Below are 12,240 nucleotides of genomic sequence, written 5' to 3'. Positions count from 1 at the left end.
ATAGAAATAGAAGACAGAGTAAGTGCCTCCCTGCCCACTATGGGAGGCCAGGAACCCCACCCAGATAGTCACAATGTCCAGATGTCTCCACCAATCATTTATAGAAAGATTCGCTGAAATGAAAAGTGAATGATAATTTCGCAAAAAGTAGTGGAATAGCAGGATATTGCGTAAATTGCAGAAGGGGCTGCAAAAGCAAAGTAGTCCCTCAGGGCCATGGAGCTGCAGTTTATCCCGGTTTCCATAGTGTGAAATAAATAATAATGTTAAATTGAATGTAAGCTCAATTTAATATACGAAAACAGATAAAATGGACGTTTCAGGTTTCCCCCTTATCATCAAAAAAACAGGATGACTGAAACACTACAGACGAAAGCATGTGTCATACCACAAGACCACAGAGCTGTCATGTGGCTTTTATTTTCTTTGGTTGTGAAGAGCTGTACGTTTCTTTTTTTTTTTTTTTTACATTTAGATCATATGACCACCAGTAAAAATGAAGAAAATAGGATAGATAAAAGATTCTAGATTTTCAATTAAAAGAACAGGAGAAAAATTAAGACAACGGGGAATAGTTTACACGGGGAACAAACTTAGATTCCAAGAGCACTCTATCAGTGTAATCAGTTTGAGACCGACTAAAAGTCCCATCCAGACACGAAGCACAGGATCCCAATAAGAGGAATACTCAAATGCTTACAAATCTTTATATATTCAAAACAAAAAATAAAACAGTACATAACAGAGAGATAATTTACAGGACAGGGAAAAAAATATCATCTCCCAAAACTATAACTATACATTTGACTATTTCCCTCCTTGTTTTCAAGACAAAGACAGAAATTGTTTTCATTTTTTTTGGGTTGTTACGACGCTGGTTAGGTTGTTTTAGTGCCAGTAAAAGAAGAAGGAAATTAGATAGTCAAAAAATTATAGAATACGATTAAAAGGACATTAGAAAGAGGAAGACAAAGGGGACTGGTTAAATAGGTTTGTTTGTTTTTAATTTTAAGGGTTTTACAGTGCTTGCGTACAGAGAAGTGGTAAGACCTGGAATGAGATAAAAACGTTGGCTCAAGATAGAGAAGGATGGAAACTGTTTGTCTGTGGCCTATACCCTGACCCAGGGTGAAAAAGGCAATGATGATGATGACAGTGCTTGCTACACATTAAGGTTGTTTCAGCACCAGTAAAAAAAAAAGAAGAAAACTGGATAATCAAAAAATTCTAGATTGCGATTAAAAGGACATGAGAAAAAGAAATACAAAGGGGACTGGTTCAAATCAGATGTAGATTCCAAGAGCACGCTATCAGTGTAATTAGTTTGAGATCACTGCCTAAGTGTTATAAAGACACAGAGAGGAAGACAAATTAGTATATATCCAGAACAAGTATAACAGTTCATAACAGAGGGATAATTTACAGAGGAAAAAATTAACATCTCCCAGAACTATAGCTATGCACTCGACTGTTTCTCTCCGAGTCAAGGGCCAGACCAAAACCAGGTAATCTCATTCCAAGTCGACAAAGACAAAGAAGGCAAGTTGGAAAAGAAATACAAGGGGATAGAAGACACAACAACAGTGACCTCTCTGCCCACTATGAGAGGTCAAAACATCCCACCCAGCAGCATACCTCTTCATCAACTTTAAAAATGCACTTTTGAAAAAAACAAAATGGCTATGGAGTAAGATGGAAAAGCTCAGGACACTTTTTTTTTCAATTAAAAAATAATAATGAAAAACCACAACAAAAATTGAAAATGAAGACAAATATATGAGAAAAAAATTTATACAAAATAGTAAACACATTCCTATTTATTGAAAATATTTATTTTTTTAATATTCATATTTTCAAAAAAATGTAAAAATTTATTACATTCAGTTGGTTTCCAAGAAATAATAAAAATAAAACAACCCTAAATTCCAATTATTTACCGATTTCAACTCCTTTATAAAACTTAGTGAAATTAAATAATCTCCAGTGAACACATGGTTAAAGACAACTTTTCTGCAAAATGTTTCTTTCAGAAATGTAAGCAGTACCTACTATTCTTTTAGTTGCTGTACCTACTATTCTTTTAGTTGCTGTACCCAGTATTCTTTTAGTTGCTGCACCTACTATTCTTTTAGTTGCTGTACCCAGTATTCTTTTAGTTGCTGTACCTACTATTCTTTTAGTTGCTGCACCTACTATTCTTTTAGGTACACTATTCCTTTAGTTTTCTGCACCTACTATTCTTTTAGTTGCTGTACCTACTATTCTTTTAGTTGCTGCACCTACTATTCTTTTAGTTGCGTACCCGGTATTCTTTTAGTTGCTGTACCTACTATTCTTTTAGTTGCTGCACCTACTATTCTTTTAAGTACACTATTCTTTTAGTTGCTGCACCTACTATTCTTTTAGTTGCTGTACCTACTATTCTTTTAGTTGCTGCACCTACTATTCTTTTAGTTGCTGTACCCGGTATTCTTTTAGTTGCTGTACCTACTATTCTTTTAGTTGCTGTACCTACTATTCTTTTAGTTGCTGCACCTACTATTCTTTTAGTTGCTGCACCTACTATTCTTTTAGGTACACTATTCTTTTAGTTGCTGCACCTACTATTCTTTTAGTTGCTGTACCTACTATTCTTTTAGTTGCTGCACCTACTATTCTTTTAGTTGCTGTACCTACTATTCTTTTAGTTGCTGTACCCGGTATTCTTTTAGCTGCTGCACCTACTATTCTTTTAGGTACACTATTCTTTTAGTTGCTGCACCTACTATTCTTTTAGTTGCTGTACCTACTATTCTTTTAGTTGCTGTACCTACTATTCTTTTAGTTGCTGTACCTACTATTCTTTTAGTTGCTGCACCTACTATTCTTTTAGTTGCTGTACCTACTATTCTTTTAGTTGCTGTACCCGGTATTCTTTTAGTTGCTGCACCTACTATTCTTTTAGGTACACTATTCTTTTAGTTGCTGCACCTACTATTCTTTTAGTTGCTGCACCTACTATTCTTTTAGTTGCTGTACCCGGTATTCTTTTAGTTGCTGCACCTACTATTCTTTTAGGTACACTATCTTTTAGTTGCTGCACCTACCATTCTTTTAGTTGCTGCACCTACTATTCTTTTAGTTGCTGTACCCGGTATTCTTTTAGTTGCTGTACCTACTATTCTTTTAGTTGCTGCACCTACTATTCTTTTAGTTGCTGTACCCAGTATTCTTTTAGTTGCTGTACCTACTATTCTTTTAGTTGCTGTACCTACTATTCTTTTAGTTGCTGCACCTACTATTCCTTTAGTTGCTGTACCCGGTATTCTTTTAGTTGCTGTACCTACTATTCTTTTAGGTACACTATTCTTTTAGTTGCTGCACCTACTATTCTTTTAGTTGCTGTACCTACTATTCTTTTAGTTGCTGCACCTACTATTCTTTTAGTTGCTGTACCCGGTATTCTTTTAGTTGCTGTACCTACTATTCTTTTAGTTGCTGCACCTACTATTCTTTTAGGTAAACTATTCTTTTAGTTGCTGCACCTACTATTCTTTTAGTTGCTGTACCTACTATTCTTTTAGTTGCTGCACCTACTATTCTTTTAGTTGCTGTACCCGGTATTCTTTTAGTTGCTGTACCCGGTATTCTTTTAGTTGCTGCACCTACTATTCTTTTAGGTACACTATTCTTTTAGTTGCTGCACCTACTATTCTTTTAGTTGCTGTACCTACTATTCTTTTAGTTGCTGTACCTACTATTCTTTTAGTTGCTGCACCTACTATTCTCTTAGTTGCTGTACCTACTATTCTTTTAGTTGCTGTACCCGTATTCTTTTAGTTGCTGCACCTACTATTCTTTTAGGTACACTATTCTTTTAGTTGCTGCACCTACTATTCTTTTAGTTGCTGCACCTACTATTCTTTTAGTTGCTGTACCCGGTATTCTTTTAGTTGCTGCACCTACTATTCTTTTAGGTACACTATTCTTTTAGTTGCTGCACCTACTATTCTTTTAGTTGCTGCACCTACTATTCTTTTAGTTGCTGTACCCGGTATTCTTTTAGTTGCTGTACCTACTATTCTTTTAGTTGCTGCACCTACTATTCTTTTAGTTGCTGCACCTACTATTCTTTTAGTTGCTGTACCCAGTATTCTTTTAGTTGCTGTACCTACTATTCTTTTAGTTGCTGTACCTACTATTCTTTTAGTTGCTGCACCTACTATTCTTTTAGTTGCTGTACCCGGTATTCTTTTAGTTGCTGTACCTACTATTCTTTTAGTTGCTGTACCCAGTATTCTTTTAGTTGCTGTACCTACTATTCTTTTAGTTGCTGTACCTACTATTCTTTTAGTTGCTGTACCCAGTATTCTTTTAGTTGCTGTACCTACTATTCTTTTAGTTGCTGTACCTACTATTCTTTTAGTTGCTGCACCTACTATTCTTTTAGTTGCTGTACCCAGTATTCTTTTAGTTGCTGTACCTACTATTCTTTTAGTTGCTGCACCTACTATTCTTTTAGGTACACTATTCTTTTAGTTGCTGCACCTACTATTCCTTTAGTTGCTGCACCTACTATTCCTTTAGTTTTCTGCACCTACTATTCTTTTAGTTGCTGTACCTACTATTCTTTTAGTTGCTGTACCTACTATTCTTTTAGTTGCTGTACCCGGTATTCTTTTAGTTGCTGTACCTACTATTCTTTTAGTTGCTGTACCTACTATTCTTTTAGTTGCTGTACCTACTATTCTTTTAGGTACACTATTCTTTTAGTTGCTGCACCTACTATTCTTTTAGTTGCTGTACCTACTATTCTTTTTGTTGCTGCACCTACTATTCTTTTAGTTGCTGTACCCGGTATTCTTTTAGTTGCTATACCTACTATTCTTTTAGTTGCTGGTTTTTAAAAAAAATGCAGAATGGGTTGAAGGGCAGGTAAATTCATGCCACATTTCACACATCAGAGTATCATATTTATGGCCTGGTAAAGTTGATTAACAATTGGGGTGTGAGAAATGCGTGTTATAAATGCAAAGACTATTTTTAAAAATAAAAAAACGTTTTAATAGAGCTCAGTGATAAAGTACTAGCCTCACAAGCAGAGGGACCAGTATCGATCACAAGTGCAGCCGAGACTTTTTCTGACCCCCTTATCCACCCAGCAGTGATTGGGTTGTTCAGTCTATAAGATTTGGCAGAAAGTATTTAATTGCGATAGACTAGCGACTCGCTACCTTTGCTACCCAATACATAAAATACATTCCACAAAATTGAACAGACCTAGCAACCCAATCACTGCTGGCTATACAGAGTGGAGGAAGGGGGGGGGGGGGGGGGGGGGGGGGTGATGGGGTTCAGAAAAAAATCTTGACTGCAATCAGGATTGATACTGGATTCTACCAGCGAGTGCTCTACATCTGAGCAAGTGACACCCTATCAGTGTATAGTTAACCTTGACATATCAAAGTGACAAATTAGGGAGCAGGCACTGGTGTGAGATAAAGAAATGAAAAGTGAGTATGAAATGGTGCCAAACAAAGCAAAAAGGGTGGTTTTTTTCTCTCAAATTTTCCCTTCTTCCTTTTGTAATTTCACACACACTTTTCAGCTTTTTACCTAAACGTAACACCACATTGAGACAGAGGGGCAAATTTCCCTGAAAAGAAAAGGGTGGACATATGTAGTTTTTAATGTCGTAGTCGTAAATGTTTCGTATTTGGTCTTATTTTGAAGCTGTTATATTTATTTTTGTTTGTTACTTTTAACAGCCCACAGCTTCTAGCATCTTAGTATCCCTTTCACAGTATTTCCTTGTGTTTTCACACACAATAGATGTCAATTAAAGTAAGATATTATTATAAATTAAAAACTGTAAGAATAAAAGAGGATGAGAAGGGTGGGGATGAAACTTAAGGCTAACTTCCTCTGCATGGTACCAAGTATGTATGGTCAATAAATGCAAAATCAAAGATTCAATTCTCTACACATTCCATGTAAAAAATAAAAAATGACATGTAAGTCTGTAGAACAGTGATGGGAAGAGTGAGGTTAACTTCCTACTCATTGTACCAATACTTAAAAGTATCATCACTAAATGCAAAACTGATTGATCTTTACACATTCCGTGTATATCAAATATTATATACAAGTCTTTACACATCGTAGTAGAACAGTGATAATGTCAATCATGATTTAGGGGAAGAAACTGGATATACTCTTCATTCCAGACTTGTCAACTTTGCTCAACTTTTTCTGTGCAGCTGTCAATTTGGTCTGGTGAAAAACAGAAAAGCATTCAGAAATAGCCAACATTGAAGAATTTTTTCTCCCTTTACTTTTATCTTTGGTACAAGCAGACCCATAGAAAAGAATCTTTTCTCTCCTTTAAATTTGATACAAGAAGATCCACTGAAAGACATTTTTCCTACCCTTTATTTTTGATGCTGGGGAGGGGTCCAGATAGCTCAGTTGATAGAGCACTCACTTCACACACAAAGAGACGGAGATCAACCCTGGGTGCAGTCGAGATTTTTTCTGACACCCCCCCCCCCCCCCCCCCCCCCCCCCAATCCGCCCTGTCCACCCAACAGTGATTGGATAGTTAGATCTTGTGGAAAGTACTTTGCAATAGACTAGCATCCTATCCAAAGGATAGCAAGAAATTGCTGTTGTCCGTTTGAAGCTATAGAAACTGAAGGACTACTTTTTTATTTTTGGATGCAAGCAGACCCATAGAAAGTTAAAATACATATATTTTCTCTATAAACAAAAAAATTGAATTTTAAGAAAAATTAAATATTTATCAATTGAAGATGCAAATTTTCAACTCTTTTAATGAAAAATCAACTGTCTGTTTGCTGCTTTAGGTCTCTTCCAACACAATTGAGGTTATATGAGAGACCGCTGAAACAAAAAAACAAGCAATCTAACAAAAATAGTACAAATGTAAATCAAAATCATAACCTAAAGATATAAGCTAAATTATAAATAACCAAGAACAAACAGGCAGAAGATTGACAGAAAAAAAATATCCCCTGTCAAAAATACAATCACAAACCAAAGAAGCAGGATAGGCTAGTAAAGAGAAGAAGAAACGACATCACTATCGGATCGTATACCCATGCGAACATCATAGGTATATGATTCAAGGGTGATGCTCCCATCCAACCACCCGCTAATCAACAAAAAACTCATAATATAATAGATACAGAGTTGCCAACCTGTAAAAACTTTTTATAGGAGATTTTACACCAACAAAAAAGTTATCAACGTTTTGTAATTTTTTGAAGGGTCTAAGTACACCGATATAATCAATTTAAGTCTCGCGGGAGAAATAAATAAAAGGGGCTCAGTGGAAATCCAGCTGCCGAAAGCATAACAGCCAGGAAGGAAATTGATACTTCAGAAATCTTCAGAGAAATACAGAACAGACCGATTCTGGGCGCTCAAAACTTTGTGGAGAGATTTAAGGTCTTCATAGAGAGATCAGGAAAAATAAAATATCGGGAGCCTTCCTACAAATTCAGGAGACTTGGCTGTAGAGAGTCTGTAGATTTAAATGAATAGCCCAATTTTCAATTAGAAATCGATCTAATGGTGAGTAAAATAACAATTCAGAAGGCAACAATATACTGAACTTTTAGGCAGACACATAGACCGACCCTTTTCTGAGTGCTCAACTCCAGTAAAAAAAAAAAAAGCCCCAACCCATTATATACTCTCATTTTTTCCCATATAGCAAGTGATTGGAAAATATACTGAGCGTTTATAACATACTGAATTCCGTAAATGCACGGAAAATTGGAAATCTTGTCTATAACTATGACTGAAATAACCATAATTATTTTAAAATCTCAACTACTTTCATACAATGTACCCAAGGGCAAAGTTTTCCTTTCAACAAAAATTATCATTAATGTGATGTGAAAAATTCTCACCTTTGATTTCTCTTTCTTCAAGTCATACTGAAGGGAGTAATCCTCTAAAACACCATCCTCTGTTTTCGCTTTCTGCAGGGGGAAATAAAAATGTGTTTTAATGAGGAAAGAAATGCTGAGGTGGCAGAAATGAGGAAGTTGAGATGGTCACTTGGCTGGACAAGAAAAGATAAAGTGAGAAATAAGCGAATTCAAAGCTTGACTGAAGTGAAGAATGTATCAATAAGATGAGAGAAGAGAGATTGAAATGGTTCGGACATGTTAAGAGACGAGAGAGCGAGTACGTGGGAAGGAAAGTATTGGATATACAATTAGCGGGGAAAGAGGAAAAGGGGACGTCTAAAGACTAAATGGATGAATAGGGTAAAGGACGATATGAAAGAACTGGGCCCGGAGGAAGATGATGCTATGAACCAAGATGCATGGAGATGTGGCATTCATTGTAGCAACCCTGCAAAATGCGGGATAAGCTGAAAGAAGAAGAAGAAGAATGAGGAGAGAAATGTGTCATTAAAACTGTAAGTAAAATTGTTTTGTTTTTAAGGGTTTTACGGCGCTTGCAACACATTTAGGTTATATCAGCGCCAGTAAAAAGGAAGAAAATGGGATAGTAAAAAGTTCTAGAATTACAATTAAAGCACAAAAGAAAAGGTATGACAAAGGGGAATTGGTTCAAATAGGGAACAGATGTAGATTCCAAGAGCACACCATCAAAGTACTTAGTTTGAGATCACCTTAAAGTCTCATCCAGACTCAAGCACAGGTCCCAACTAAGAGGAATACACTCAAATGTTTACCAATCATATAATATAATATGTAAACTAAACATAATACAATGCATAACAGACAGATGATTTACAAAGAAAAAAATATCATCTCCCAAAACTATAACTATACATTCGACTATATCCCTTCCAGCCAAGGAACTCAGACAAGGATCAGGACAAAACTATGAAATCTCATTCCAAGATAATGACAGGAAACAATTGGAAAACGGGTATGGGGGGATAGAAGACACAGCATGTACCTCCCTGCCCACTATGGGAGGTCAGGATTCCCACCCAGCTGTAAGTAAAATGAATATCAAAGTGGAAATTTTGTAGCAGGAACTTGTGTGAGATAAAAATCTACAAATGTTTGTTTGCCAAAGTACAAATAATAACAAGATAAAAATCATGAAAAAAAAAATTGTTTGCCTCAACTGGTGATCCAACCTCAAACCTGTGCCTGTACAATTAGATGTGTTAATATTACCCCATGATATTAGCCGACAGTTGGAATAATTATTTTAGAGCATTTGAAAAACGATCAACTTTGAATCAGTGAGTAAATTAATGGATTCCCCAATTTCAAATTGTGGCTAAAAATAGATTAAATTTTTTTTTTTATTAGACCTCCACCCGACTTTTAAAAAATTATCTGCATATTGAATACCAAATTCAACAAAATGTGATTTAATTGCAATAAATATTCAAATTCAAATGTATTCATGCTTTCGAGCACAGAGTAGTTTCCCTCTAAAATTTACCTTTGCTGGCGGTTCGTTCTCAGCAACTTCCTCTTTTGGTACAGGCTGCTTTTCCTTGATCCTGATGAGAGTAGAAATGAAAGTATGAAAGATGATAAACGATTAATTATAGCTGAACAATAACTTCTAATCTCCTAGCAAAGTCAAGGAAAAAATAACGATAAGTATTGAATTGTATGCTTCAATTTATTCAACAAAGACAGATACTGTGGACGTATCCAGTTTCTCCTTTATCAATGGAATAAATCCTAATGAAAAATTTCCCTTTAGGGATCAATAAAGGGAATTTATTTATTTATTATTATAATGAAAATAGTATGACAACAGTTAACATGAAAATGAACATAAGAGATGAGAACTTGCCCCAAATGGTCCTTTAGTTTTGTCTCCAAATCCAAAGGTAAATAGTCACTGATGATACCAAATGCAAATGCAATGAAATCCTCTGCAACATGACAAAAAAAACAAACAAATAAATATAAAAATCATTATGAAAATAGCATCCTTGCTTTTTAAACAAAAAAGAAAGAAAGAACAAAAGAAGAAGAAGATGAACAAAAGAAAGAAAGAAGAAGAAGAAGAAGAAGAAGAAGAAGAAGAAGAAGAAGAAGAAGAAGAAGAAGAAGAAGAAGAAGAAGAAGAAGAAGAAGAAGAAGAAGAAGAAAAAGAAGAAAAAGAAGAAGAAGAAAAAGAAGAAAATGAAGAAGAAGAAAAAAAATAAGAAGAAGAAGAAGAATAAAAAGCATAGAGAAAGCTGTGCATCACAGAATCAAATGAAACAGTCTTCAAATCCTGCCATCTAGAGAAATTGAATTTCAGTAATTCTACCTTGACGATTGGCATTTATTTACTTATTTACGTCTTATAACCCTAAAGGTCTTGATGAAATGAAAATACTGTTAAATCCAGTGTTGCCGATTCAGGAAGTAAAAATTTACTGAACTTCTATACGCAAACAGATTGAGTGACCCCTCTCTAAGCGCTGAACTCTGGTGAAAAGACATTATGTGTTTACTTCTTTCTCATTTAGCAGGTGATCGGAAAATATACGGAGGATTTATAACATACTGAATTCCGTAAATATATGGAAAATTGGCAACCCTGTAAATCAGTGCAAAATATTCTCCATTTTTTCAATGTCAAAACAAGCTCATTTTTATGTTACCTTATATTATCAGAGTTAAGATGAAAATGAAACAGGATTTCTCTACATATCAGAAATTTATAGATTTAGATGAGGCAGAATTAATCCCTGAAGAACTAAGAAAAACTGCAGTGCCCACTGTACTAAAGTCACCATAAGATCTTGACAGCCTCAAAACTCTGGCCCAGGACTGTGACCAATGGAAACAATTAACAAATTGGATGGAGAGAGCAGCTATACTCATCGAGGTGTTAAAAAATCTGTGATTTAGATGCCAAGATTACTAATAATACTACTACTATATTATCAGAACTACAAAAATATGTAAATGGGTTTGTATAGAATGAAGTTGACATCACTCAGGTCTTTGTTATTGCTTTTTGCCACCCATGTTTATGAGTAATTCTCACTAAACTGTATTAACCAGACTATAAACGTTTAAGGTAACACATAGTTTTGTGTGTTGGTCCGTTATACTTCTGGATGGCAATGTTGTGAGCTTCTTAGCCAAGCGCATACTATCTATATGTGTAAAGTCTGCCTGAAAACTTATATATATTAAAAAAATGTAAAATCATTTAAAAAAAAAAAAAAAAAAAAAAATTGAGCTTTTATATAGCGCAATATCCACTTAACGTGCTCAAAGCACTTTACAAGGGGTCCCTGGTCAACAGCAACATTTAACATGTAGGACGAGACATGACGCCTGTTAGGCGATATTACAATTTTTTGGACAAAGACAACGCTGTAAACGGCCAGGTACTCATTTTACACCTGAGTACGGTGAGAGAATGTGAGTAAAGAGTCTTTTCCAAGGACTCAACTATGCGTCGAGCGAGGCTCGAACCCAGGACCTTCCGATCCGAAAGCGAGTGTCATACCACTAGACCACATAGCCGCACATCATCCAATGGAAGATCTCTTGAAATACAACATTCCAATACAAACCTCTACATGGACCCTCAGTTTTGTTACTTCTGATAAACATTGACGAATGAGACCCTCCAATACTAATATTGACATTCTTTTCTTTGAGAGCATCCGCTGCTGCCTCTGTCTGTTGTGGAAAAAAAACAAACAAACAAACAAAATAATAAAACAGATCAGAGCAACAAAGGGCTTCATCTAACCAGAGATATATATGTATAATAATTCATTTAGTATTTGGTAAAAATTATGATATATTAGAATTTGTTTTTTGTTTGTTTGTTTGTTGCTTTAGGTCTCTTCCAACACAATTGAGGTTATATGAGAGACCGCTGAAACAAAAAAACAAGCAATCTAACAAAAATAGTACAAATGTAAATCAAAATCATAACCTAAAGATATCATAAGCTAAATTATAAATAACCAAGAACAAACAGGCAGAAGATTTACAGAAAAAAAAATATCCCCTGTCAAAAATACAATCACAAACCAAAGAAGCAGGATAGGCTAGTAAAGAGAAGAAGAAACGACATCACTATCGGATCGTACACCCATGCGAACATCATAGGTATATGATTCAAGGGTGATGCTCCCATCCAACCACCCGCATATTAGAATTTGTATGACAAGAGCACAACACAGTCTACAAAAAAAAAATTTGACGGAAGTTGCCCGGAACCCGGAATTTTTTGCTCCAGACCGGAGTTTTGGCATCACTGTGTGCC

General features: G+C 35.4%; 1 protein-coding gene across 1 annotated transcript in view; it reads right to left on the bottom strand.

Moving 5' to 3' along the window:
- Window positions 1-1,816: 1,816 nt before the first annotated feature.
- The window catches only part of LOC144956148 (ribonuclease H2 subunit B-like), a 15,295-nt gene continuing 4,871 nt past the window's right edge, over window positions 1,817-12,240 (bottom strand). Inside the window, exons 7-11 of the mRNA XM_078886531.1 lie at window positions 11,537-11,645; window positions 9,808-9,889; window positions 9,445-9,505; window positions 7,917-7,988; window positions 1,817-6,252 (exon numbers count right to left, since the gene is read on the bottom strand). Coding sequence (XP_078742657.1) covers window positions 6,172-6,252; window positions 7,917-7,988; window positions 9,445-9,505; window positions 9,808-9,889; window positions 11,537-11,645 — 405 coding nt within the window. The 3' untranslated portion in view covers window positions 1,817-6,171. The remainder of the gene's footprint in view (window positions 6,253-7,916; window positions 7,989-9,444; window positions 9,506-9,807; window positions 9,890-11,536; window positions 11,646-12,240) is intronic.

Source organism: Berghia stephanieae, chromosome 10, assembly GCF_034508935.2.
Source record: "Berghia stephanieae isolate SIO BIC M18660-M18661 chromosome 10, UCSD_Bste_1.3, whole genome shotgun sequence".
NCBI classification, from domain to species: domain Eukaryota; kingdom Metazoa; phylum Mollusca; class Gastropoda; order Nudibranchia; family Aeolidiidae; genus Berghia; species Berghia stephanieae.
The sequence above is the reverse complement of the archived record's forward strand: the minus strand, read 5'-3'. Positions and strand labels throughout refer to the sequence as shown.